The sequence below is a fragment of the Mustela nigripes genome, chromosome X (assembly GCF_022355385.1).
Source record: "Mustela nigripes isolate SB6536 chromosome X, MUSNIG.SB6536, whole genome shotgun sequence".
NCBI classification, from domain to species: domain Eukaryota; kingdom Metazoa; phylum Chordata; class Mammalia; order Carnivora; family Mustelidae; genus Mustela; species Mustela nigripes.
Window position 1 is genome coordinate 57,963,506 of NC_081575.1, and position 24,981 is coordinate 57,988,486.

The 24,981-nt window shown below is 38.8% G+C and overlaps 1 protein-coding gene and 1 long non-coding RNA gene across 2 annotated transcripts in view; one reads left to right on the forward strand and one right to left on the reverse strand.

The window, feature by feature from the left end:
* Window positions 1-7,582: 7,582 nt before the first annotated feature.
* POU3F4 (POU class 3 homeobox 4) lies at window positions 7,583-8,914 on the reverse strand. Its single transcript, XM_059385121.1, has one exon. The coding sequence runs from the start codon at window positions 8,816-8,818 to the stop codon at window positions 7,733-7,735; it is 1,086 nt and encodes a 361-aa protein (XP_059241104.1). The 5' UTR covers window positions 8,819-8,914; the 3' UTR covers window positions 7,583-7,732.
* Window positions 8,915-10,514: 1,600 nt separating this feature from the next.
* The window catches only part of LOC132007599 (uncharacterized), a 70,630-nt gene continuing 56,163 nt past the window's right edge, over window positions 10,515-24,981 (forward strand). The window contains exon 1 of the long non-coding RNA XR_009401408.1: window positions 10,515-10,616. This is a non-coding gene — a long non-coding RNA (uncharacterized LOC132007599). The remainder of the gene's footprint in view (window positions 10,617-24,981) is intronic.

Sequence of the window (24,981 nt, forward strand, 5' to 3'; positions counted from 1 at the left end):
TGATTTGCATATTGGTTGTTGCAGAGTATATTGTATACATCATTTCTAAAGTGCCTAGGGATCCTTAAGGAGGAAAGGCAGTGCATAAATTGAAAATCTTATTGCCTTTATTTAAATTCTTCTATTTGCAAGTTCTCTAAATCATGCATAAATACAGTACAAAGTACAAATCAGATGCACAAAGCTCCAGAAAATAAAATTATTATAAATCAGCAATTTCTAAATTATCCACTTGTAGACATACTTGTCATCCACTGAAAGCAAAACTAGTTAGTCTTCAGTAGAAGACATCAAACTAGCACATGGAGAAGCAGAGCACTAAGGCATGGAAGAAATTATAGAACTTGAACTTCCACTGCAGATAAGACACTGAAGCTCTCAGGGTGGGAAGCAAGCCCTTTGTCCTGCAATCCCTTCTATATGAGCTTCCTTAGACCTGTCCTAAGGAAGCCAATGGGGAACATCCATAAAGCCAACAATGTCTACTCATCCATGGACAGTGGTAGAGGGAAGACTCAGGATGGATGAAAGAGGCACTTTGAAATATTACTTTAGTTTTAGTTTTAATGTAAAATCTTGAGAAGTTTGGATTTTCTCTGCCAGGATATAACATAGAAAATGAATGTGATTAAGGAAAATATGTTTATCTAGAATTTCAACTACTCTCACCCTAAAGGCTCAGAATTCAGAATATTAGATTAAACACACTCAGCTCCTCTTCTTATGATAAAATGATTCATTTGTAGAAAATCCCTGTTCACAGTTGAGCAAGTCAATCCCTATCCGTTAACAGTGGCTATTGTACATTGTTTTGGACAGACACAGTCCCTGCTTATCCAATAAATTTCACAAATCTGTTTTTTTTCTGTTATTTTTCTAGACTTACAAAGGTTTAAAACAGACTTCTGTCTTTGATTCTGACCTTTTCTATATATGTATATATGTGTGCTCCTGTGGCAATTAAAAAAAAATGATGTTAATTAAACACGAATACTACCAACACCTCTGCAAGTATACTGTGAACAGTAAAACATTAAGAAAAATGGTATTCTTCTGTGCAATGAATCCATTCACATGTTTTTTTTTCTTGCATTTTGTAATCATATGCCATTTGAAACCCAATTAACAACTGCTCCTGGTCCATAGCTTTCTACTTTCTGTACTTTCAAAATACGACATCAAGCAGTGATCTTAGCAGGGGGTGTGGGTATGTGTGTGGTTTTTTGTGCTCAGATTGCAAATATTAAGGAAGGGAAAATCTTTTACCAGATATAAATTCTGTGGAACAAACTACTCTTTAATATTGATCTTGGGGGGATACTAACACTCACTTTACAAGTACACTTTTATAGGAGGCTTTTCTCTATCTGTGAAAGGGGGCAGAGTAAAGGCTTGTCTCCAGTCTGGTCAAATCTCGGAGATAATCAGCCACATTATAATGAAATTCTCTGGTCTGTGCAAAGTCATTGGGGAAGATGAGAAGCAAACAATATGAAAAATGTTTACACGACCCCCCTTTCTCCCAAGAGTCAATGCTATATAACAGACATTGTTTACAAGATGACAATGCAAGCAGTCAATTCAGTTTGTGTGGGGGTCAGAGTTTGGGGGAGGTTCACTCAAACTAGATTATTTTTTGGCATTATATAAATAAAACAAGAGTTTGGTAGAATAATTTTTTTTTTTTGTTTTTTCGGTTGGCTATACCAGAATAGTGTGGAAACTGAGTGGCTGGAGAGATGGAAAGACATACCTAAAGAATTGTCAGTGAGATGATCTCTTTCTTGTCTTTGAGAACAGCCTGCTTTCTCTTACATCATCCTGTCAGTATGCAAGTATAAGGAGAGAAGGAGGGGGATGCAGGAGGGAGCAAGTTTACAGTTGTGAGTATGTCTATATACATATATTAAATACTGTAGAGTTTCACCCAAAAGCCAGCTGTCCTATGATGCTTTCCCTTACAGAGTGAAACCACCTAATAATAAGGCCCTTTTGATAGTTGAGCAAACAAGACCCCTTGGAAGGCATCCAAGATGAACCCATCTTATACTAAATCCTCCTTGATAACAATTAAGTTTGTAAAGAGAACCCAGTGTTCTAGCTAGTGAGTCAGATAATGTGTGAATAGGTAAAAGTTCTATACTCAAAAAAAAAAAAAGTTCTATACTCACATTTGTGAAAGAAAGCATAAAATCTAATGTGTTTTTTTTTTAACTGGAAGACACAAGGGTTTAATTTTGTGGATTCTTTTTATAGAAACAATAATCTAGTTTCTTGCATGTGACCTTTCCTACCCCCACATTTTTAGAGACAGCCTAATCTAACTGGGTTTCTGTTTTTAAGACTGCATTCTTTTAAATAATCCCTGGATTTTAGAAATGTTCCATCAACAGTGCTCTTAAGAAAAGGTATTTTATTTCATCTTATTAAAAAAAACTTAATTGATTTCAAATATATTTTATATCCACTTTTCTTAGTGCTTTAACAATTAACATCTCTAAATGAGTAAAGTATAGGATTTATATTTTTAAAACTATTATTTGGGGGTATGTATAAAGAATATTCTATCCTTTATTTTAGAGAATACATTAGTACAAGTGATACCAATTTACATGGTAGTGTTTTGCAACATTACTTCTCTTGATTTGAAAACTTTTTGAAAGAGCCATATTTGAGGATTTTCCAATGCCAATTCATAGAAATAATTTCCATAATCCTAAAGTTTCATATGTGTTTTTGAAAGAATATGACAGGTAGAAAAACATACATTATTGTTTTGCAAAAACCATGTTTTAACCTCTAATCATTTTCCACTAATCCATTTCCCTCTTTTTTTTTCTTCCCTCCTTACTGAAAAAGATACTTTAAAAGTAAAAACAGAAATTTACATTTCTGCTTATAGCCTACAGGAAATTAAAGCAACAACAGCTTGACTTGGGAGCAAGGGAAATATCTGAATGCTAAATATTTCCAAGGGAACAGTGTTTGATTTTATTGAAGACAAACACAGCCCATGTACTAATGTAGACAATGGTTTCCCCTGCCCTTTTCTTTTTAAAGACAAGAAACCAATTCCCAGGAATAATTATTTCTCTTATTTTATTGTTGGGAAGATACATGCTGGAGGTTAGTAATTTATTTAGCTTTTGTTATACATACAGAGAGCCGCAACCATGTAGACAATCATGTATACATACAAACACATACTTGATTCTCATATTTGACTTTGTTAAAATATCTGTAGCATCTACATACTTGGTCTTTTCACATCCAACTTCTTCCAAAATCTCACCCCCTTCACAATCTCTTAATTTTCTATTGCTCTGACTAGGTGATGGGGATGAAACTTTTACCTCCACCCATAAAATATTATTATTATTGAACCCACAAATTCTTATTATGGGAGAGAAAGCCACTGCTATGAAGGTCTAAGAGAAACAGAGGCCAAAGCTGCTTTTCCTACAAAAACTTTGGTTGGTAATGGGATGGCAGCAACCTCAATACAAAGAAAGTCTTAGGCAAAGGCACCAACATCCCCTGAATTTTAATGAAAATTTTATGTTAATGATATAACAAGGTTGATAAAGAGGACCTCATAAAAGCTAACTAGGCCTTAGTTATATTTTAAGAAAGAGAAAACAGTCAATAAAAGAAACAAGCCTTGTAAACATGTGTAAAATATATGTATCAGTAATACATAGTAAAAATATTGAGGAATAGTAACAGATGTCTATATCTACAAATTTATGTAAGTATGTCCTAAAGCATCTGCTTTTATGGCCTCATTAAAAACTTTAGAATGCACTGCTAGTTGGTTGCTGTGTACTTTAATGAGAACAGCTATAACGTTTTGATCAATTATAGGATATTGGAAGAGAAAGAGGTTGGCTGGTATGAACAGAAAGAGAGCCAACAGATTTAAGACTATATGTTTTGTGATTGTAGACACATCTCTATAAAATCAGTATTATTTATAAAGAGATATATGCCTATGGGCATACAAAGAACATGTAGCATATTTCATTCACAACACTCACATGTGCATTGTGCACTGTACAGCTGTAAATAATTAGGCAATCTAAAAGATGATGGACATTACATTTGATAATCTTTACCTATTAAAGTGATTTAATGATTTGCTTTGTTTACCAAGAAACATTTTAGAATATGAATTGAGAAGGGATTTACTATAGGAAAGTTATAGCTAAGTGTCTTGTTTATTGCTTGATATTCATCTGCTAAAACAAAAAGTTGGATAAGTCCAACTTTGTGTGTACATACAAAGCCTTAAAACAAACTGCTTCTGATTTAGTAAATTATGCCTCAGCTATCACTAAAGGTAACTGTCCCCTTTTTTATGGAGGGTCTTGTGACAAAACAACAGAGGTAAAATAGTAAGTAAGAGTGGAAAGAAGAATAATAAGTTAAACTTCTCCTCCAAATGTCTCTAATGATTTTTTTCTTCCACCGTAAGTCATATAGGAAGGAATGGAATTCAGCTTTACCAGGCAACACTAATTGGACAATAGGTTATCAGAGTTTCTGGGGCCAGGGGAGCCTTAAGAAGGACAGAACTTTTTACATTTAGTCATCTTTCCATCCTTCATCAGGTGAATGAGGGCTCATCTACCAGAAGGGTACTGGTCTCTAACCAGAAGAGGAGTGGTTGCGGGGAAGCAAGAGGAAAACCTTAGTGAAGGTCTGGATCCTAAGTTTCAGGAGGGGCGGTTTTAGAGACAGGTCTGTCTGCTGGACTAGAGACAGACACACTCCTTTCAGAGAACATTAATAATATTACACTTCCTGAAATAATACCCGATCCTGCCAGGTTTCCCCACTCTGTTTCCCACCATTTAGGGTGTGTTTTGCATGAGCATGGGCAAGTGCATGATAACAGGCCCCGCTGTGTGTGCGAGTGTATGAAAGGCCAAAAGTCAGAGGGAGAGAATCAAGAATCAAAACAATGACCAATGATTTCTAACCTGAAGCAGAGCAGATGCGCTGCTTACCAGAAATGTGCCTCTATTTAAATGCTTCACTTCACACACCACACAATTTAAAAAAAGGAGGAAAGAAAAAAAAACAATATTTTTTTGGAAAAATGTTTTATTTTAAATCTTTTACAACAATAAAATATTGTGTCAATATAAACCCCTTGACTAAAACTGTTCACATCAAACATTACAGCGAATTGTTTTCTTTTTGACACCCAACTCATCTTTGAGTTTTCTTTAAAACATAATGCAGAATTTATTGAAAATAAATAATTGCTGGCAACTGCAATAGGCATTTGAATAAAATAGTTGAAAAAGCAACTCTTAATGAAAATAGTGTTTATTATACATCAGTTACTAAATGAATAAACTAAATGATTTTTCTTTAAATTAATAACTTCAAAAACGTTTAATATACAAAACTGTACAATTATAAAGTCGGCAGAAATATTTGGGTTAACTCAGGTTTGAACCATAGTACTTAACTACAAAAGGGGAAAAATCAAAACAAACAAACAAAAAAACCCTAACAGTCGTAAAACACAAACTCAGTGTGGAAAGACAAAACAAACAAAAAATTTCCAGAACTAAAATCCAACTACCAACAGAATGCAGACTTCTGATAAAAAAGAAAAAGGGTCCAGGATTTGAATTAACACATGTCCTTCAACCTGCAGCTGGGGGAGACACAGTGTGGTGGACCAGAAGCCTGGCAGCCCATACTAGCGTATCTAACACAAGGGCCCCTAAGCATTTTGGTCCTTAGGTAGTTTGAAGCTTTGTCTACTGAAGCTGCACCTGAAGGTCGCCTCAGGCAGCCGACCCAGGCATGCGGAGCCCCCAGCCATGTCTGGCGGGCTGCGTCTGGGTGTTGAGTGCTTGGCCTGCCCTGCACATGTGTGCTCATTGAGAATGAGGTGCTCCTGTGGACTTGGCGTCTAGACTTGAGAGCGAGCAATAAAGCCACAGCAACTGCATATTTTTTTGGATCTCTACACAGCCTAGCGAGATTTTATGTAATTTTTTTTTTTTTTTTTGTAAATAGTAATACGATACACACAGCTATCTACACACACACACGTTTGCACTCGCGCTCACGCACACACGCATACACACAGGAACGAGATTAGAAATCAAAATAAAAAAGAAGAACACCCAGAAACCCAGACTCCGGGTATCTGGCTACCTAGCTTAATCTTCGCTGTGGGCTTCTAACAGCTGTGCTTGTCAGAGGCGTGGAGACTGCTTCTCCTGAGCCCACTGAGAGACAGCGATATGTATATAGGGGAGAAGAGGTGGTAACGAAGCTAGAGCAAAATCCTTGTGACCTTTGCCAACCATTTCATCGTCATTCTGCACGGAGCAGAGAGCACCTGTTTATCACCCCACTCGCCACCCCTCCCCGACGGTTTCTCACTCAGGGAGCTGGCGGTGAACTGGAGCTGAACGGAACTGGGAGGCACTGACTCAGTCTGTCGCCAGCATCTCAGGGTCCTCGTCTCCAGGGAAAGCAATGGTATGTGAAGGCAAAGTCCTTCGCTTAGGAAGAAGGAGGTGGGGTCGCGCTGGCAGTCCTGGTGAGGCACGGGACCCGCGGGGAGCTCTCAGTGCAAACATTCCGGACCTCCGTAGGTGCAGAGCCCTCTTGCTGCTCAGGCCGACCTCTTTTGTCGGGCGCCGCCCGCAAATCCTTTTCAGGCACCCAGATCTGCTCTGTAGAAGCCTGGAAGGACTCCACAGATCGAGGGAGGGAGGGCAGAAAGCTTCAAAATCTCCTCTCCTACTTCACAGTACTTTGCAAACCCAATCGGCTTGCCTATTCTGCCTACCCTAGACACTCTGCCCTCTGAAAAATTATATCTATATATCTATAGATATATAGATATATATCTCCACTATCATCATGAACAATTCTATCCATTGTACTTCTCCATACAGATTTAGTGTAGGGGGTGGGTGGGTAGGCATCTCTTCCCCTACTCCTCCTACGATCTTCCCTTTTTTAAGGAATTAGAAAACCGCCAGCTCAATGAAGGAATAATCATAGTAGCAATAATAACGTGGAGTGGCTGATTAGATACAAATTATCTCACAAATATTGTGTACAGCTTGTAGTAACACCGCAGACATTTAGAAACGCTATAGAAGTTTTAAAAAATGCAAAACTAGTCTATTGTAAAACAGATTTCACCTGAAATACAGCTGCTATAACCAAGGCGCTGAAAGGTTATTCAGAGGCACACATCTGTCTTCCCTCCCCCCTCCCCCATTTTACCCCACCCCCAAGTTACCCCACTGCTTGTTCTTCGAAGAGAGGAGCAATCCAACAGACCTTACTCGAGTAAACAATATGTATTGATCTGCAGAAAAGGTTGGAGCAAACATTTCCCTGGCGGGAGGCGGCCCACTATAATGAGTTCCCTGCCTGGACGGCTTAACGCAACTGTGTATCAGCCTTAAGAAGCCTGAAGGCGTTTGTGAGTGTGTTTCCTTTTAAAATATAAGTTAGAATCCCCTATTTGGGGGGGGGGGGGGGAAAGAAAAAAAAAAAAAAGAGAAAAAAAAAAATATGGGGAGGGAGGGGGAGAGAGAGCGAGAGAAGAGCCCTATCTAGATATTTAGATATTGCTATGTCTCTAGATAGCAATAATAAAGCTGAAGTGAAATGAAGAGAGTGGGAGAGAAAGAGAATTCCACGCTGCTCCCAGCGCGGCGGGCCGCTTTCTTGCTTCCTGCAGTCAGAGATCGTGGCAGGACGTGTCTGTTTTCACCGTGTGCGAGTAAACCTCCTGTGGCTGCTGATCCCCTGGTGGAGTCATTCTTTTCTCTTTCTGTCTTCGATTACAGAACCAGACACGCACCACTTCTTTCTCCAACTGGAGGCTGTCTGCCAGCGAGGAAATCTCCTGCGCGGCAGGCTTGGGACACTTGAGGAAATGCGTTTCCAGGACGCCCTTGACACTCACCTCGATGGAGGTTCGCTTCTTGCGCTTACGGCCCTGAGCGGCGATTTTGTCAATGCTGGTCGGGCTCCCTGTGGACGAATCAGCCTCCTCCAGCCACTTGTTCAGCAGTGGCTTCAGCTTGCACATGTTCTTGAAGCTCAGCTGCAAGGCCTCGAACCTGCAGATAGTGGTCTGTGAGAACACGTTGCCGTACAGTGTGCCCAGCGCCAACCCCACGTCGGCCTGGGTGAAGCCCAACTTGATTCTTCTTTGTTTGAACTGTTTGGCGAACTGTTCCAACTCATCCGAGGTTGGTGTCTCCTCGTCCGAGTGGTCCTGGCAGTGGTGCGCGCCTAGGTCGCTGTGGTCTGGGGGATCCCGGAGCACGGGGTGTAGGCTCTGTGCAGAGGCAGAGGCTGGCGGTGGGGTGAGCCCTCCGTGTTCCAGCATGCCGCTCACTGTGAAGCCAGGCTGCGAGTACACGTTAAGGGGTTGGCCGCTGGATGTGATGGACGGGTTCGGAGCCGGGCTAGTTCCCCAGGCATTCGGATGGTTAGTGTGCGGAGAGTGGTGGGCGACATGCGGTGAGCGGTGATGGATGATCGCACCCAGCTGTAGGTCTTCGCGCCCGGGCTTCACGTCCTGCTGGTCCAGGGGGTTGGTGGCCAGTGTGGAAGACCATGGGCCTCCATCGCCCAGACTGGTGACCCAGTGATGCCCGAGAGGATGCCCATTGCTAGGAACTCCCTGCAAGTAATCACTTTGGAGAAGTTTCTGAGGGTTTCTGAAAGGACTCCCCTGCTGCATGCCTGAAGAGTCCGCATGGACTAGGGAGCTAGAACTGAGAATGCTGTAGGGATTCGAGGCAGCTGTGGCCATGGTCGATGAGGATCCCCTACTAGTTATAATGTGGCAAAGGGAGCAGCTTCAGCCTTTGACATCTATGGTGCGGGGGAGCTAAAGCCGCGAGAGCGAGTTACCGGCACGCACTGTGGCCAATTGCAACATGTCTCGGCCTGGCTAGCCACGGGCTCGGCCAATGGCGGCACGGGAGGCCGGTCTAACTTTCCAAATTAGGCTAGCTAAGCACTAGAGTTTCAGTGAGACCAGAGCAGGAAGTAAATCAATCTTTTGGCTCCATTGGCTGCTTCGGGCTGAGTGACGGCAGTTCATTTGGTTAACCCTTCCTCCCTCCCCCCTCCCCACCTCACACAGACTTCATGGACGTTTGTAGTGGAGGGTGAAGTATAAGAGGGAAGTGTGTATGTGTGCGCGTGTTTGGTGGGGGGGGGGGGGGTGGATAAGGGGTGAAGTAGCAAAATGGTTTTAGAACTCCTTTTGTATTATTTAGATTAACCGAAATAGAGAAAGAAAAAAATATATTAAGAAAACAATATAACCAGTTTAAATGTCATCTAAATGTCAGTGGATTGGGATTTTTATCAAATTTGTTTAGCATTCTGGCTTAGTTGTGTGCAGGGCACTGCAAATCAAAATCTTGCTACAAAGTTTGAGCAAAGGAACCCCTTTTAGATAGAACCCTAAATCTGTAAGACTGAAGTCCATGATTCCAATAAGAACTATTTTGACTTGTTTTATTTCATTTTATCATTTATGAGAAATTCAATACCAAGTTCAGAAAGCATCTAAGAAAAAGATGTCCAGCTTCTGAAAATTTTTATTTAAAGCATGAACAACTGGAAGATTCTGGGAAAATCTAATGTGATAAAAGTAAATTCGAATGTGACAAAAATCTGACAAATTTCAGTTATTGTGAAGTTTGCCTTCCAATCCAGTTGGTCAATTGGACAACTTGGTTTTTACTACCTCTCCAAGTCAGCTCTCACCAGCGGTCCCACAACCTCTTTCAGAGGCAGCTTGCTTAAATGGAGAGCCCTCCCTCACACTCACCCAAGACACGTAGCGTGCCCAGTTTCAGTAGGTACAGAGGAGAACATTCATGATTAGGGCGCCTGATGCTATACCCTAGGAAAATTGTTTTTAACATGCACTGCCCTCCTCCTCCCCATCCCAGACAAGTTGAAGTAAATGGAAATCATTTAGTGTGCCCTGAAAATTCAGAGAGAGAGAAAGTGATGAGAGATGAGAGATGCCAGGCTATTTGGCATTAAGCACCCCCCCCACACACACACACACGCACCCATCAGCTTGAATTTGCTTTCAGCTTGGGAGGACAGGAATGTTTTCACATTTTGGTTAAGAGGAAACAAGAAAGGCTTGTACTCCTAAGCTTTTATAAGTTAGGGAAGGGCAAGTTCATGTACTTCACAGCCCTGTGCAAAGGCATTGCTTGTAAGCTGAGTGAGGTGAAAATGCAAAGATTTTAGATTTTCTCTAGCTGAGAAAAAGCAGCACAGGATTTCTGAAGTAAAAAAAGAAATGACCTTCCATTGCATAATTTCTAAGGTAACCTAGCTGCGTAATTATATTTGCACTTACAGAAGACAGCATCAGAGTTCCCTTATTGGTTTGAAATTCCATTAAATATATTGCAAGAGCTCCTAGGTTTAGCTTGATTTAAATTTGCATACATTTTCATATATTTAGCAGAAATAAAAGAAGGCTTGCAGCTACCAGAAAGTCATTAAGGCATTAGTTTCTCTAAGAAGACAGATCTGAAGAAAGTGCAAGAAAATGAGAAAAAAATAAAAACAAGGTGAGCTTATTCTGCCATTCCTTTATATAGATAAAAAGCATAAATTTCCTGGGAAATGAGAAATTTCTTAAGAGAGTAGAGAGCGATGGGAGTTTATATTGGTAAATGTAAATTGTGTCTATTAAGCAGGAAAACCAGGCGTCTGTTTAAGATCTATTTCTTTCTTTCTTTGTCTAAAAAAAAGAAAAAAAAAGGATAAACACTTAGTAGTTATTGGCAGAGATGATAATTTGTCTTCTCCTCCTCCTTTTCATTGAAATTATGGTTTCATTCTCTGGTGTCCTTTTGTAAAAGTTTATCTGCTTTTAACCTAGAAATTGTTTTTTTCTCCTCTCTTCCTCTGCCCTCCTCCTTCCTTCCCCTTCCCTGCTCTTCTCTTTCAGTAGAAGAATGTCTTTTCTTTACCGCCAACTAACTGTGTATCTTCTTTTGTAAGAATACAATCTCATTTGTGCCTGAACTTTTGCTTCCTGAAGAAAAGAGTACTTGTTAAAATCAAACAAAAATTAAAGTTTTCAGGTGCTCTCTTAGGCTGCCTGTTCAAGGGTCCTTTTGCTAGTTTATGTCATGTCAGTTTAGAGGTCAGAGGGAAACACATTAAAGTACCCATACTGGCAAAAAGATCATGATCATTGCCATGTTGTTATAATGGTGTGTTCCCCACCCCCATCATTGCAGCTACCTTTCAGTGAAAGAGTTACTAATCTTAGTCTGGCCATTCAGGGGGTTAAGGCGATTATCAATTTTTAATGCTTTCACATGGAAAAAAAGGGGAGTCCTTTTCCAATTCTGACTAGCCTGAAGTCTTATAATCAACCTTCCTCTAGCTCTTGGCCTCTACTCTGGGCAACCACTTTTGCCAGGCTTTCAAAAGTGGTTCACACTATGCCCAGAGGCTGGGGGGGCATCTATCCCCAAGAGTTATCTGCATCCAGGGACAGGTTTTACACACCTTTGTTCTGTAGTCCTTTAATTTAAGAATAGTTTATGACAGGAGCAAAAACAATGTAGTCATTTTTCTTTCTTTTCCTTTTCTTTTTTTTTCCTTTCCTTTCCTCTCTCTCCCCCCCTTCCTCTCTCCCTCCCTTCCTTCCTTCCTTCCTTTCTTCCTTTTTAAAAAAACAGTTCCCATGAATATGGATACTGCCTAATTCAGGTGCAGTCCCATTCTCTAGCAGCTGTAATATAATCTTCTCTTGTATGTAAGATGTTTTGTTTTTTGAAGAAAATATCTGCATATAGTAAAATCTTCTTGCTGCTCTAACTAATCTGCTGGACAGGTTTCCTTCACCCTCTCCTGTCAGTCTAACTTCCCAAGTGTAACAGATGCCGCTCTCAAGCGCTCCTTTCTGTGGCTTCTCTTTATTCAGCCTTGCATATTTCTCCCCATGATCTGGGTTTCCATAGAGAGAGGAATAAAAGGGGGGACCATGGTCACAAATCCCCTGCCCCATGCAAAATAAAAGAACCTCATTCAATAGACGACCCTGTCTGGACATGGGAGAGAAATAAGTACATGTGAAGTTACTGTTTCAAAGAACTGGTAGCTTATTTTTCATAGACTGATTCTGCCTTAAAGTCAGAGTTACCACTGATAAACTGCTCTCTTGGGTAGTTGGGCCAAATACACAGCTTGGTGTTCTTTTCATCTTGATCTTGAAGTCCACTGTGGGGTTCTTAGATCTGAATTACTCCACCCCCTCCACAATTATTGTTTGAAAATAATAATAACTGACCCATTCTATGAGGTTGGGGTAGCTAAAATCTTGAAGGGGAGTCTAACTTAAAAATGGAGGAACTATGATTTTATGGAGTCTACACGCCTATCTCCAGTAAAGAAGAACAGGTTTTGATCTCTTGCTATGCTAGCACACAGCACAAACTTCATTCTTCCTTGGACTTCCTTCACACCCAAATATGCCCCTCCACCCTACCCATCACTATGCTTGTTTTCTAAGAGGGAAATTCCATTAATTCCTGAAAGCAAGTCAGATTGGTTTGATTTATTTGTATGTTCATTCATTTATTTGTAACCTGGGGGGTCACTGTGACTCTCCTTCCTCACAAAATTTAAGGATACATGACAACTCCTGAGTGCCTTAGCAGACATTCCTGGCCCCTTTGGAAGCAAGGAAGGACTCACAAAAGATATTAAGCAGATTAATGTGGTTTAAGTCACACTCCGTGTTAACAAGGGAGCTTGGTATGTCCAAGGTTCATTCAGAAATGGAGATTATGTCTCTTGTAGATTTCATAAATGAGCATGGATTATGAAGCATTCTCATTATCTGTACAAATTGGCAGAGGGGGAGGTGGTCTGAGACTGATGTTTCAGGTGAGGGTCAAGAAGGAAGTCTAGAAGGCCAGATTTGAGTGTGTATAATACAGAATGAATTTCCAGACAGTAGAAAGTGGCACATAGGTGTGATCTCAATATTGAAAACTTCATCTTCAACACAAGTCCACTTTGGAAATAGGATTACTTAGGTTGGGCTTGGAAGGGACAAGTACACACTTTCTTTTTATAACCTGGAGCTCATAAGGGAAGGGAAACAATTGGACAGCTTCTGAAAGCAACAGAGAAAGAAACCTTTTTCTTAGCGTCTGCACTTTGAGCTTACTAGAGGTTCTCAGTCACAGCTGCCCTTCAGAGCACCAGCCTGCTGTATCTCCTCTTACAGTCCTCCTCCTCCTCCTTCCTCTTCTTCTTCCTCTTCCTCCTTCCCCTCCTCCTCGCCCTTCTTCCTTCCTTCTCCTTCTCCCTCTCCCTGTCCCCCTCCCACTCCCCCTCCTTCTTCTCCTTCTTCTTCCTTTTATTCCTCCTCCTTTCCACCTTCATCCTCCCCTTCCTTCTCCTCCTCCTCATTCTTGACAAACTGTGTGGGGGAACGTAAAGGGGCTTAAAATATTCTGGGGGAGAATCTTTAAAAAATTGGACAGCATTAGCAGACATTAGCCAATAGCAATTCAGGCTCGATTAGTTCATTTTTTTTAGCTTTCTGTTGGTTTTCCTTGAACATGAGGAAAAAGATCTTAAGAGAAAAGGGGAGATGGAGTGGGGAAGAGAGATAGCATACACTGAATGCTGCAGCAGACACAGGATAATTTAAAAAATAAAGCATTCATCATGAAAAAAATTTAATACAAATACCTTAATCTTAGAGAATATTAGTCATTTACTAGCAAAATCAATTGTCATTTGGGAAGTGCTGAGGAATTGTGAGGTTAGGGCTGCCCAGAAGATGGTTAGAGAAAAGACCAGGACAATAGAGATTGTTATTGCTTAGGGAAAGGATGTGGGGTCCCGCAGCTATGTTGTAAAGGTCACCTTGATTCAGTCTCAGTTTCTCTTCTGAGGTCAATTCTCCCCTTTCCATTGCCATTGTTAGTGAGTGAACCCTGATCTTTCAGGTTCCCAGGGAAAGAGTTCTACAGAGACAGAGCTATTATGCAGTATTCTGTGTGGCTCTCATATTCTGAGTACCAGGATTCGGAGTGTTTAGGAATCTTTGTGGCCATTGCCCAGTCCCTTGTTTTGCACTTCAGACAGAGCCTAGTTGCAGAGAGGTCCAGTTGATGATTTGACTAAATATAGACCCCATATGGAATTATCTTTTTTTTTTAATGGAGTTGCAAAATATTTCCAAATTTAAACTGAAGTGGTGGTTTTTATCTTTATTTTGATTTTTTTCTTAAAGTCAGAAATGATAGGTGTATTAAAGAAGAGAAAATAATCGTTCCAACTCCATAATGGATCAGAGGGAGTGTAGAGATAGTCCACTACTTTAAACTCTGTGGATTGGTATTCAAGTTATCAGTGAGCTATCTAGTTGAACATTAGACACCTTATTAGACACCACTTTCTAGTTAAGAAAGATGCCCCAAATTGCAATACACTTCTTTCTTCATGGGTGGATTAAGATTTTAACACTCAAAATTATAAGAATACTCAGATTTCATTCATAACTGAGATTCTGTTTTCTGTGCACTCTTGCCACCCCCAACCCTTTCCTTAGTAAATAGTATTTATTGAAATGGCTAGCATTCTGTATCTCCCTGAAGTGAAGGGACTAGAGGAAACTTGATTACAGATCAAAATATGTGCTTCTTCTAGGAAAAGACATTTAGTAAGCAATATGCTGAGTGTTCTGGGCTCACATTACTATTTCCAGTCCCCCAAGGCAGCAGGATATCACATTTGAAGATGAGCAAGTGACCAGATTTAACTTGCTATTTTTTATTCAGAACTTTAGCTCTTTCTTTTTCCCCCCAAGAAGGAGGCTGACGATTGTGAGAAAAAAAATATGATATGATATATTATAATATAATATAATATAAAATAATCATATAATAAATTATATATATGTATATATATACATATATACATATATATATGAGAGAGAGATGGAAAGAAAGCAAAACATGTTAACCACATGTTTGGGGAAAAGTCCACTTTGCAAGGATATATGGGGAACTTATTTTTACAAGAGTATTAGTGCTTTCTCTGTTGTGATTGTTGTTATGTTCGTTCTTGGGGGAGGGGTGTAGGTTTCCTGCGTTCTGTAAATCCCTATCTCTTGCAACTTTTTTAAAGTCCTCTCTTATACTTTACCTCACTTTCTTTTTTTTTTTTTTTAAAGATTTTTATTTATTTGACAGAGAGAGATCAAAAGTAGGCAGAGAGACAGGCAGAGAGAGAGGGGGAAGCAGGCTCCCTGCTGAGCAAACCCTGAGATCATGACCTGAGCTGAAGGCAGAGGCTTTAACCCACTGAACCACCAGGCGCCCCTTTACCTCACTTTCAATTGGGGGAAATCAATTTGGCTACCCTGCTTGGAAAATACATCTACTTGATCTTGTATTTTGGATTCCAGCTGCTTGTGGACACATGCCATAGCATGTGTGTATTTTACATGCAGGGACTTCTGGAGTTTCTTTTCCACGCAGAAGCGCTCAGGCAGACATCAAAAGAACCCAGTCCTTTAAGGAGTCTTTTTCCTTGGTGGGTCTGCTCCTCCCCTGGCTAAGACTCTGAGGCTAACCTACTCTTCATTCTGGCGTTGCTAAGAACCCAAGTTCACTTGTGCCAATCTGCAGAAAGTCAAGGCCACAGAGAATCAAGAAGCTGTCCCCAAAGCCCAGCACTAGGCCTCAGCAGGAGGGGGAATAATCTGGGCAACAACAGAAGCCCGCACTTCTGGGATAGCATGGTTAAAATGCCCACATGAAGCCCAAAGGCTGGACCTGACTTTAGCCTGCCAGATACATCTGAATAAAGGGGCTGAAACAGGTCAAGGGTGTGGGTATTAAACGGAGAGTTCCCATCTTAAGATAATTGGTGGATGACAATTCTTTAAGACCAGTGGGTCCCACTCCAACTATCAAGCAGCCTGCAAGAGGGGCTTATTTTGCCAGTCTCCTGGCTCTCACTGTTCTGCCAGCCACAGGTTCTTGTGTCCTCCATTTGGAGCAGGATCCCTGTGATTGGGGCAAGACTTAATTCCCATGGTTGGAAGTGGAGGGAGGGAGGGTCTAGAAGAGCCAGCACCAAGGCAGCTGTGTGAGTGCGGTAGCTTGTAGTGGTTAGTTTCTCAGGATCCCCAGACCTGGCCAGCCTGGCTGAGTATCTTTGTCCCTGGGCAGCCTCTGCCTTTCACAGATGAGTCCCTTGAACAGCTTTAAGACGAATACCTCCCTCTGTAGGCCTGAACAGAGGTGCTCAAGGTAATCCTTTCTCAGGAAACAAAGCCCAGCCTTTTCACTGACAAATGTTGTATGTTACCAGAGCTCTGATTCAGTGATAGCCTTCCTTGTGGGGTGTGTGTAGGAGAATATCATGCCCTTGACTCTTCCTAAGTGTGTGTATGGGAGGGAGGGGAAGGGAGAGAAAGTCACCCTAAAACATTTTGTTCAGGCATGAAAATGTTAACTCAGATCACATTAAAGGCAGCAGGATTTAAACTTGCCTAATTCTTCTTAAAAATAGCCAATTTTTTTTAAAAAAGCAAATTTTAAAAAATAGCACATTTCCTTGTTTCTAACAATGGACTGGGTCCAGAGAAGCCTTAGTTCTCTAAGTTAACATGCTTAGAGCAATCTAAATACCAACACTCAAATCTCTCTTGTATATCCTAAATATTCATTTTTACTTATTGAAATGGCAGTGAGAATGAGACTGTCTCCTTTCTTCCACCTATCCTCTACTTACTTCTTCAACATTTAGAAAGAAATTGAGGTTACTGTTTGCAGTAAAACTGTAATTCAATCATGCCTGCACTCATTTTTTTTTTAAATAAACATTTCCCCAGGTGCATGATGTAGACTTTAGATACCCCCTTAAACAAATGGATAACACAAATTAGTGTGTGTGTGTGTATGTGTGTGTGTGTGTGTGAGAGAGAGAGAGAGAGAGAGAGAGAGAGAGATTGTATGGATGAACATTTCATATTGAAAAACACACCTATGTGAGTGTAAATTGCCTTCAAAAATTATCTGACTCTGAGTATGGATCTCAACTCCGCAGAAGCTGAGAGTTAGAGCTGTGGAGTTTCGGTTTTATTTTAACAGCTAGTTGACAGATTTGTAAAGAACTGAGATTTGTCCTATACAAATACTCACATTAGTGATGGAGAGAAGCATTTGAGCTCTCTACCCCCTTTCCTTACCCTGCAAAGTAGAATGACTGTTTTCAAAAAAATTCTATATGTATTCAATTTTGTTGAGGAGTATACATTTTGTAAGGATGAGGAAAATAAGTCACAACACACAAATAGAAACATTTCAGTAAAAATAGAGTTTTTTCCTAAGATTTCACTGCTAGGAATGGAAAGAGACCCAGCTTTCTAAAAACACTTCTAGGGAGATAATGACTCACATTATAAATACACTTATTTTTCTCTTTTCATGTTCTTAGAGCAACTCTCATCCCAGACAATTAGATTTAAACCCCTATTTAATAATCCATTCTACCATATTTTAAAAGTTGTGTTAACTATACTTGCTATGAAAGGAAACTGGAATATAGTTATCGGAAATCTTGAGGATGTTGGGGAACAATACAATGAATTTGAGAGTAAAAAAGAAGTGTGGCTAACTTTCACTAGCCTTTAAGCATTCTTTATAAACTCTTCTGATACATACTTGTAAATTAACATCATCTCTGCCATGTATAACATATTGAAGATCATTTTGTCTTCATGGGATGATGCTTATTTTTGGAGGTGATTGCTGAAAGTACATAATAATCACAAAATAAGCTAGCTTGGATGAATGATGGAGGTTTATTGACAAAGACAGGTTAAAGTGTTCCTAGCTTGCATACTTATAGCTGTACACTGTTTTCGTATGTACTGGGGTATATCTGATTTGGTGGATCTGGAAACTGCTTTGAAATGACTAGTAGCATAGAAATAGATTGCAAGTAAACCTAGTGAATTGGGATGATTCTCTATCAGTTTAATTTATGTTTTATAGTTAGTTTAGCATTCTGATTTGATGGTCTTAGTAATGTGAATTGCCTACAGCTGCTGATGATACAGCTTTAATTCTGTTTTAAAGGTCATGTAAACAGGTGCCTGTAGCATAAGGAATGCAAATTCAATTCGCTTTTAATGTTTCCTCACATTCACTTCACAGTCTTCACCTAGAAAATTAGCAGGGTTTAATATAAAACTATTTTAATGTTATGATTTCATTAAAGTCCTTTTTCAATGTTTTATTTTTCCTTTCGCGGGATAGAAAAGTTTCCTCTACTTTGCAGTGCATATCGCATGCAACACACATCACTCATACTGAAAGGCAGAAAAACATTTCTGTTAAGATCTATTTTATTTTTCCAATGCTTTTTACTAATAAAGAGCTGAGAACTTCATTTTAATCTCCCTGTAGCTGCAGGTGAAAAGGACACAAATTAGATAATCTAACTGCATTTTGGATTGTATGGAGAGAGTCAGAATGTTGTGCACCTGTATAAGAGCTTTAGTCAAAAGAAGTGGTACATGAAAATCTTAAGTGCTGATCTAAGTGGTTGATTTTTAAAAAAATTTGTTTTGTTTTCCTTTGTTTTAAATTTTGCCCCTGGTTTGCTGCTATGTGTTTTTCACACACTTTTTTTTTCTTCTTTTTCTTAGTAACAGAAAACTCATCATACAAAATTTGTATTTAAAGCCTGGAAAAAATTGCTACATTTTCATTAACACTTTGGATTCTAGCGATATGATACAGCTGAGATACCTGAATGGAGATAAAATCAGTATGAAAGTAGACTCTGCTTTCTATGATTTGGCCCCCCTACCTTATGTTAGTATAAGTTAGAATTGAAATTGCGTGGAGATAAATTTGGTCTTTGTTGTTATTTTTACATAATCTTAGTATTGATTTATATATGTTTTTAGAGTGAAAACCACAACTGGGAAAGTCATATCACATATCAAATTATAAAAATTCCCAATGTGTTTTGCTTTTGATAGAAGATCTTTAGTTACGTGACTATTCTCCTGCTTCAGAGAATTTAAATTGTACAGTGACGCAAGCCCTACATATTTGAGCAATAGATTCTAAAAAGCAAATTTCTGGCTTTTTGTACTGATTTAAAAGTTTAAAGACTGTTCACAAAAGTGTTCTTTTAAATAGAAATAGGCAGTAAATAAAATAGAACCCTGTATGGAGTTCTGTGTGTCGCATCTGAGCTGAAAGATCATCACTCACTCATCTGGTTGTGGGCATTTGATGCCACCTTAGTCAGATGATATGCAGCCACAGGTGTCATTTTTAATGTAGGTACACATTTTCCTTTGATGTTGCTTTCAAGGCCAGTTTTCTGTGAAAAAGATACTTCTCACAGTTGAAAATTAACTATTTCATGACCATTCTAGTGCACCAAAAGAGAGATTCTTATTCATGTGTGGGTGGTATGTTATCCCAGGAAAGTGCTTTGTCTGGAGTAGCTGGACTGAAAATAACATTTAAAAATAGAAAAGAAAAGCCACAAGTAAACAAAGAAAAAAACTTTGACCTTTACATCTAATCCAGACATGTTATAACCTACTTGCTAGATAGTTAATAGCCAGGCTTCTTTAAATTGTGTGCATATGCAAACATACCCTGAAAACAAACCAGGGTGCTTTATAATGCAGTTAATCCTACTATTGCTTTCAGATTACTTTCAACTGCAACCTATTTTCATAATTTTCTAATATTCAGTATCTTCCCCCATTGGGCAAAGGCACATTCTATTTGTGTTTTGAGAATGAGTGATTTGACTATAAATAGGTTATATAGAAACAGTTTGTGCTGACTCTGTTATCATTAAGTAGCTTTAAATATGAAGAGATTTAAAGGACTTTATTAAATTAAATATGGCATTGTAAAACCCCTGTCTCGTGCCAAATCACTACATAGTAAGACAGATGGAAATTCTTTGTTATACCTATTCGGAGAAAGTTTATATACATTTACTTAAAATCAACTTCATTAGAACAAAGGGAAACACAATGTGCTTGAAACAATGAACCACAATTCAACATTTCCTAACAATATATGTTCTTGTATGTTCTACTATGTGTTTTTCTTCGTTATCTTCTTATATCTGAAGTTCTATTACCACCCCTTTACCCTCCACCCTATGTATTTGATCATTTCTCTAAGTCCCTTGGCTGAACCAATCTCTTTTCATGCAGAGGATAAAAAGAGAAGAACTTCAAAGTAGGTTCAGGTAATTAACAGCTGAGGGGAATATAATCTAAACCATAGGCCCTGCTTTGCACCCAGGCTGGATCGCTGAGCCAGCCGGCAAGGGAGAACCTATTCCCTATAGTATCTAAATCTGCTTCCTCTGAACAGCACAGCCAGGCCTCCAGTTATCACATCTGCATTTCAAACACCATGGCTCTGGCATTAATTATTAATTAGCCTACAGTCACCCTAGAGGATTCAAGTTCCAGTCTGCACATAGTTATTCATTGACCTCTATCTTAGTTTTTGTTGGGCAGAAAAAACTCAGTAGAATGCTTAATAATTTCCTTTCTCTCAGACCTTCTGTTCTAGTTTCATAGAGGGGAAACAGTATATTTTCCAAGGGGGAATAATCACACAGTGGCCCCAAAATTTGTTTACAGTAAAATGCTTTGTCAAATGATTAGGGGCATAGAAGGAGTAGAATGATTTTTATATGGTATTGAGTGATGAAATGTACTTTTTAATGTTCAACACACTGACTGTAGTTTCCTCAAATTGGGAGATGTAGTCATGAGACAAAGTCAAATATTCCTTAGCTCTCAGTGAGGGCAAGTGTGGAATTTGTAAAGTAAGATAGATTTCATTCTTGGATAATATATGTGCATGATCAGTGAGACTAGTGAGAGGAGCATCAGATGCTGGAATGTCCAACAAAATTATAAACACAAAAATGATTTTTTAAAAAAAGGTAGATCTCTTAATTTTGGTTTATTTCCAACAGAAATCTAAACATGCTCCTTTCTTGCTAGTAAATATTTTAGTGTGTAAATCAAATTATTAAGCTATTCATGATAAACCTATGGACCTAAATGTAGACGCCTTTACATAATAGAAGAGAGATTGAGTGGAGCTGAGAGTTATACAAAGCTGGGTTTATATCTCAGTCCTATCACTTAAAAAGTGGCCTTAAATCTATATCATTTCTGGAACTGTGACTTCCTTTTAGGAAAATGAGGATAGCTTTGGGACCTATATCATGGAGCTGTTATGGGAATTAAATGGCATAATGCATATAAGTTGCTTGTCATATTCGTCATAGTGCCTGACATACAATAATGTTCAATAAGTGTTTGTTATTTTAATAATATTTGTTCCATTATTTTATTGAAGATTTCTATAGTTTCTCTTAATTTGGCTTTATGTAGATGTCAATTTCTTACTGAATATATTGTCCAATATGGGAGCTTTCAACAATTGCTATCACTTGCTTTCCTACTACCACTCACTTGCCATGGTAATTGCCTGCTTTTTCACTCCCAATATTGTTTTCTTGTTTTGTACTCTGACATTGTTTCTGGAATCTAGTCATCAAGACTGAAAATATCCTTCCCTTAATACAAGAGCTCCTGTGTAGCTTTCTCAAACATTTCAACTTTTATCATTCACCTGTGAAGCATCCTCTAGAAAGAGTCCCTATAAGCTATTTCTATCCCTGAAATTCATCCATGAAGTCCTCCCAGAGTAAAATGTGGCAAGAGTAGAATTGAGACACAAGTCTATCTACCTCTGTCAAGACTGAGAGTCTGCTTCTAATACTGAAGTGGAAGGAGATGGTATCCTGTTGTCCTGAGTTTAAATTCAGAAATACTATCCCATGCAAGTAAATCTGTAAGTGGTAGATAAGGCTGAGTACAATAAACATTATACAATGTTTTGATTATTTCACTTATTTTGGAACAGTAAGTGTTTTTCTTAATGATTGATACATTTTTTAAAGTTCTTATTTTACCACAGTTTTCATTGTCACCATTCACATCAGAGGACAATTAGGTTAGTCAAATAAATGAATCAACGGAGGTAATAATGTTAATTTTTAAGGAAAGATGATTTTATAAAAGTGTATTTTAAATAAATAGCACAGGTACGGGTATAGAGAACCTATAAAAATAGTTACTTAAAGAACCGCTATATTATGGAAATGGTCAATGGTCAATGAATCAGAGTTCTCTAGGAACATGGAGTATGGCTCCTATATTAGGTCTTGCTACATTCTTCATGTTTTAGTGAACAGCTGAAATAAAAGCATAGAAACCATACTTAGATAATTTCAGGGATAATTAATACAGTATATGAAAATTAAAATTCTGAAAGATTTCAACAGTGTGGAATGTTGGGATAAAATCTTGATACAGAGAAACTTGAAGTTAGATGTGAATTCAAAAGTCATCTAAATTTATGCAGAAATCTCTTCTACAACATTCTTAAGCAGTGTCCTCTGGTCTTTGCCGATGTCTACTGGTAAGCAGCTCACCACATGCAAAAGCATTTTATTCCATTTTGGCACAGGTTTGTTAGAAAGCTCTTTCTTATATTGAACTCAAGTCTTCTAACCTAGTTTGATGAGACAATTTCTGTTTCCATATGCCATATCTTTAAATATCCAAAAATTTCTCTGCCTTATCTTCTTCATTTTCTCCAGTCCTAAAATCCTCAGTTATTCTACCCATTTATCGCTGAATTGGTTTTAAGGTCACTCACTGTATTAGTCTATGTAAGCTGCCATAAAAATAATACCATAGGCTAATATGGAATAATACTAATAATACCATAGGCTTAAAAAACAAACATTTATTTCTCACTGTTGTAAGCTGGAAGTCCAAGATCAGAGTATCTGCATGTTTGGGTCAGATGCTGTTGAGGGCTGTTTTCCTGATTTGCAGATGGCTTTCCCCTTGCTGTGTCCTCACATGGGACAGAAAGGGAGAGCAAGAGAGTGAGAGAGTGAGAGAGCATGTGCACACCTGAGAGAGAGGGAGAGAGAGATCAATCTGCCTCATAAATTTTATCAGATTAGGATCCCAGCCTTATGACCTAGTTTAACCTTAATTGTTTCCTAAAGACCCTATCTCCAAAGATACAGTCACATTAAGGGATTGGGCTTCAGCATACGAATTTGGAAGGAGGACACCATTCAGTCCAAAGCACTTATTGTCCTGGATTCCATACACTTAGCACTCTGGTATGGTTAAAACTACTCTTATAATGTAGTGAACAAGAGTAATTCAGATGATATTTGAACAGCACAAGTAACAATGGGACTATTACTCTTTTTTAACAATAAACTATAATTTTGTTAATATGACCTAAGACTGCATTCAGTTTTTCAGTATCTATGGAGAATAAATAAATACAAAGGAAGAAAACAATCCCACCACTTACATTTAACATTTGGGTGATATTTTTGCATTTTTCTTTGCTTTTAAATATATACATATAATTGTGATAATACTTTAAGAAATTTTTTTATGCTTAGGGTGCCCGGGTGACTTAGTTGGTTAAGCGTCTGACTCTTGATTTTGGCTCAGGTCATGATATCAGGGTTTTGAAATCAAGCCCCATATTGGGCTTCACACTCAGTGGGGACTTTGCTTGAGATTCTCTCTGTCCTCTCTTTCTGCCCCTCCCCACTGCTCTCTCTCTCTCCCACTCTCTAAAATAAATGAGTCTTTATAAAAAGAAATTTTATATGCGTTTGTTTTCAACGTGACATTACATTATACAAATTCTCTATGTTATTACAAATTCTTCCTAAATATTTTTAGATGTTCCATAATATTATTCTATTTTTAGGGAATTTAGAAGTTTATTAATTTTTTCATCAAGCTCTACAGCCAACATGGGGCTTGAACTTATAACTCCCAAGATCAAGAGTTGCATGCTCTTCAGACAGCCATCCAGGCACCCCGATACTATTTCTTCTTAAGGATATACCACAGTTTACACACATATTCTCCTTTTGTTGACTTTTCAAACAAGTCATATGTAAATTTAAATTTGTAAAATGTTTTATGCATTTTCATTCTTAGTTTTAGCCTAAGGATGCACACACACATACACACCATGATTTTATCATGAATATTAGCTGTTCTTCTTATGACTGTGTCATGTGCAAATTAAAGACACTTCTATATCATGGTCTACGTTGAAAAAAAAACTGTTGAAAAACTAAGAGCCAAAGTTATGCTGCTGGAGATTTTTGTTTAGGTTTACAAAGGTTTTTTAATCATACTCTTTAAGAAAACTTGTATATCAAATAATGAATGGATTTCATCTAGCAAAAATTTTTATCTACCAGCTGAAACACATGGGATTTTAAAACCAAAGGAGGCCTTAGATAACCATATAGTCCAGGCCCCTAATATGAAATTTTTAATGATTTGTTAAAAGACCACCTTGTCATCTGACTCCCTCCTTAGTGGGAAGCCTGCTTCTCCCTCTTCCTCTGCCTGCTGCTCCTCCTGTTATGCTCTCTCTCTCTCTCTCTGCCAAATAAATAAATAACAATCTTTAAAGAAAAACTAAAAGGCCACCATGTGTGTGGCAGTCTTTTTTTTTTCTTTTCTTAAAATTTTTTATTTTTTATAAACATATATTTTTATCCCCAGGGGGACAGGTCTGTGAATCACCAGGTTTACACACTTCACAGCACTCACCAAAGCACATACCCACCCCAATGTCCATAATCCCACCCCCTTCTCCCAAACCCCCTCCCCCCAGCAACCATAAGTTTGTTTTGTGAGATTAAGAGTCACTTATGGTTTGTCTCCCTCCCAATCCCATCTTGTTTCATTGATTCTACTCCTACCCACTTAAGCCCCCATGTTGCATCACCACTTCCTCATATCAGGGA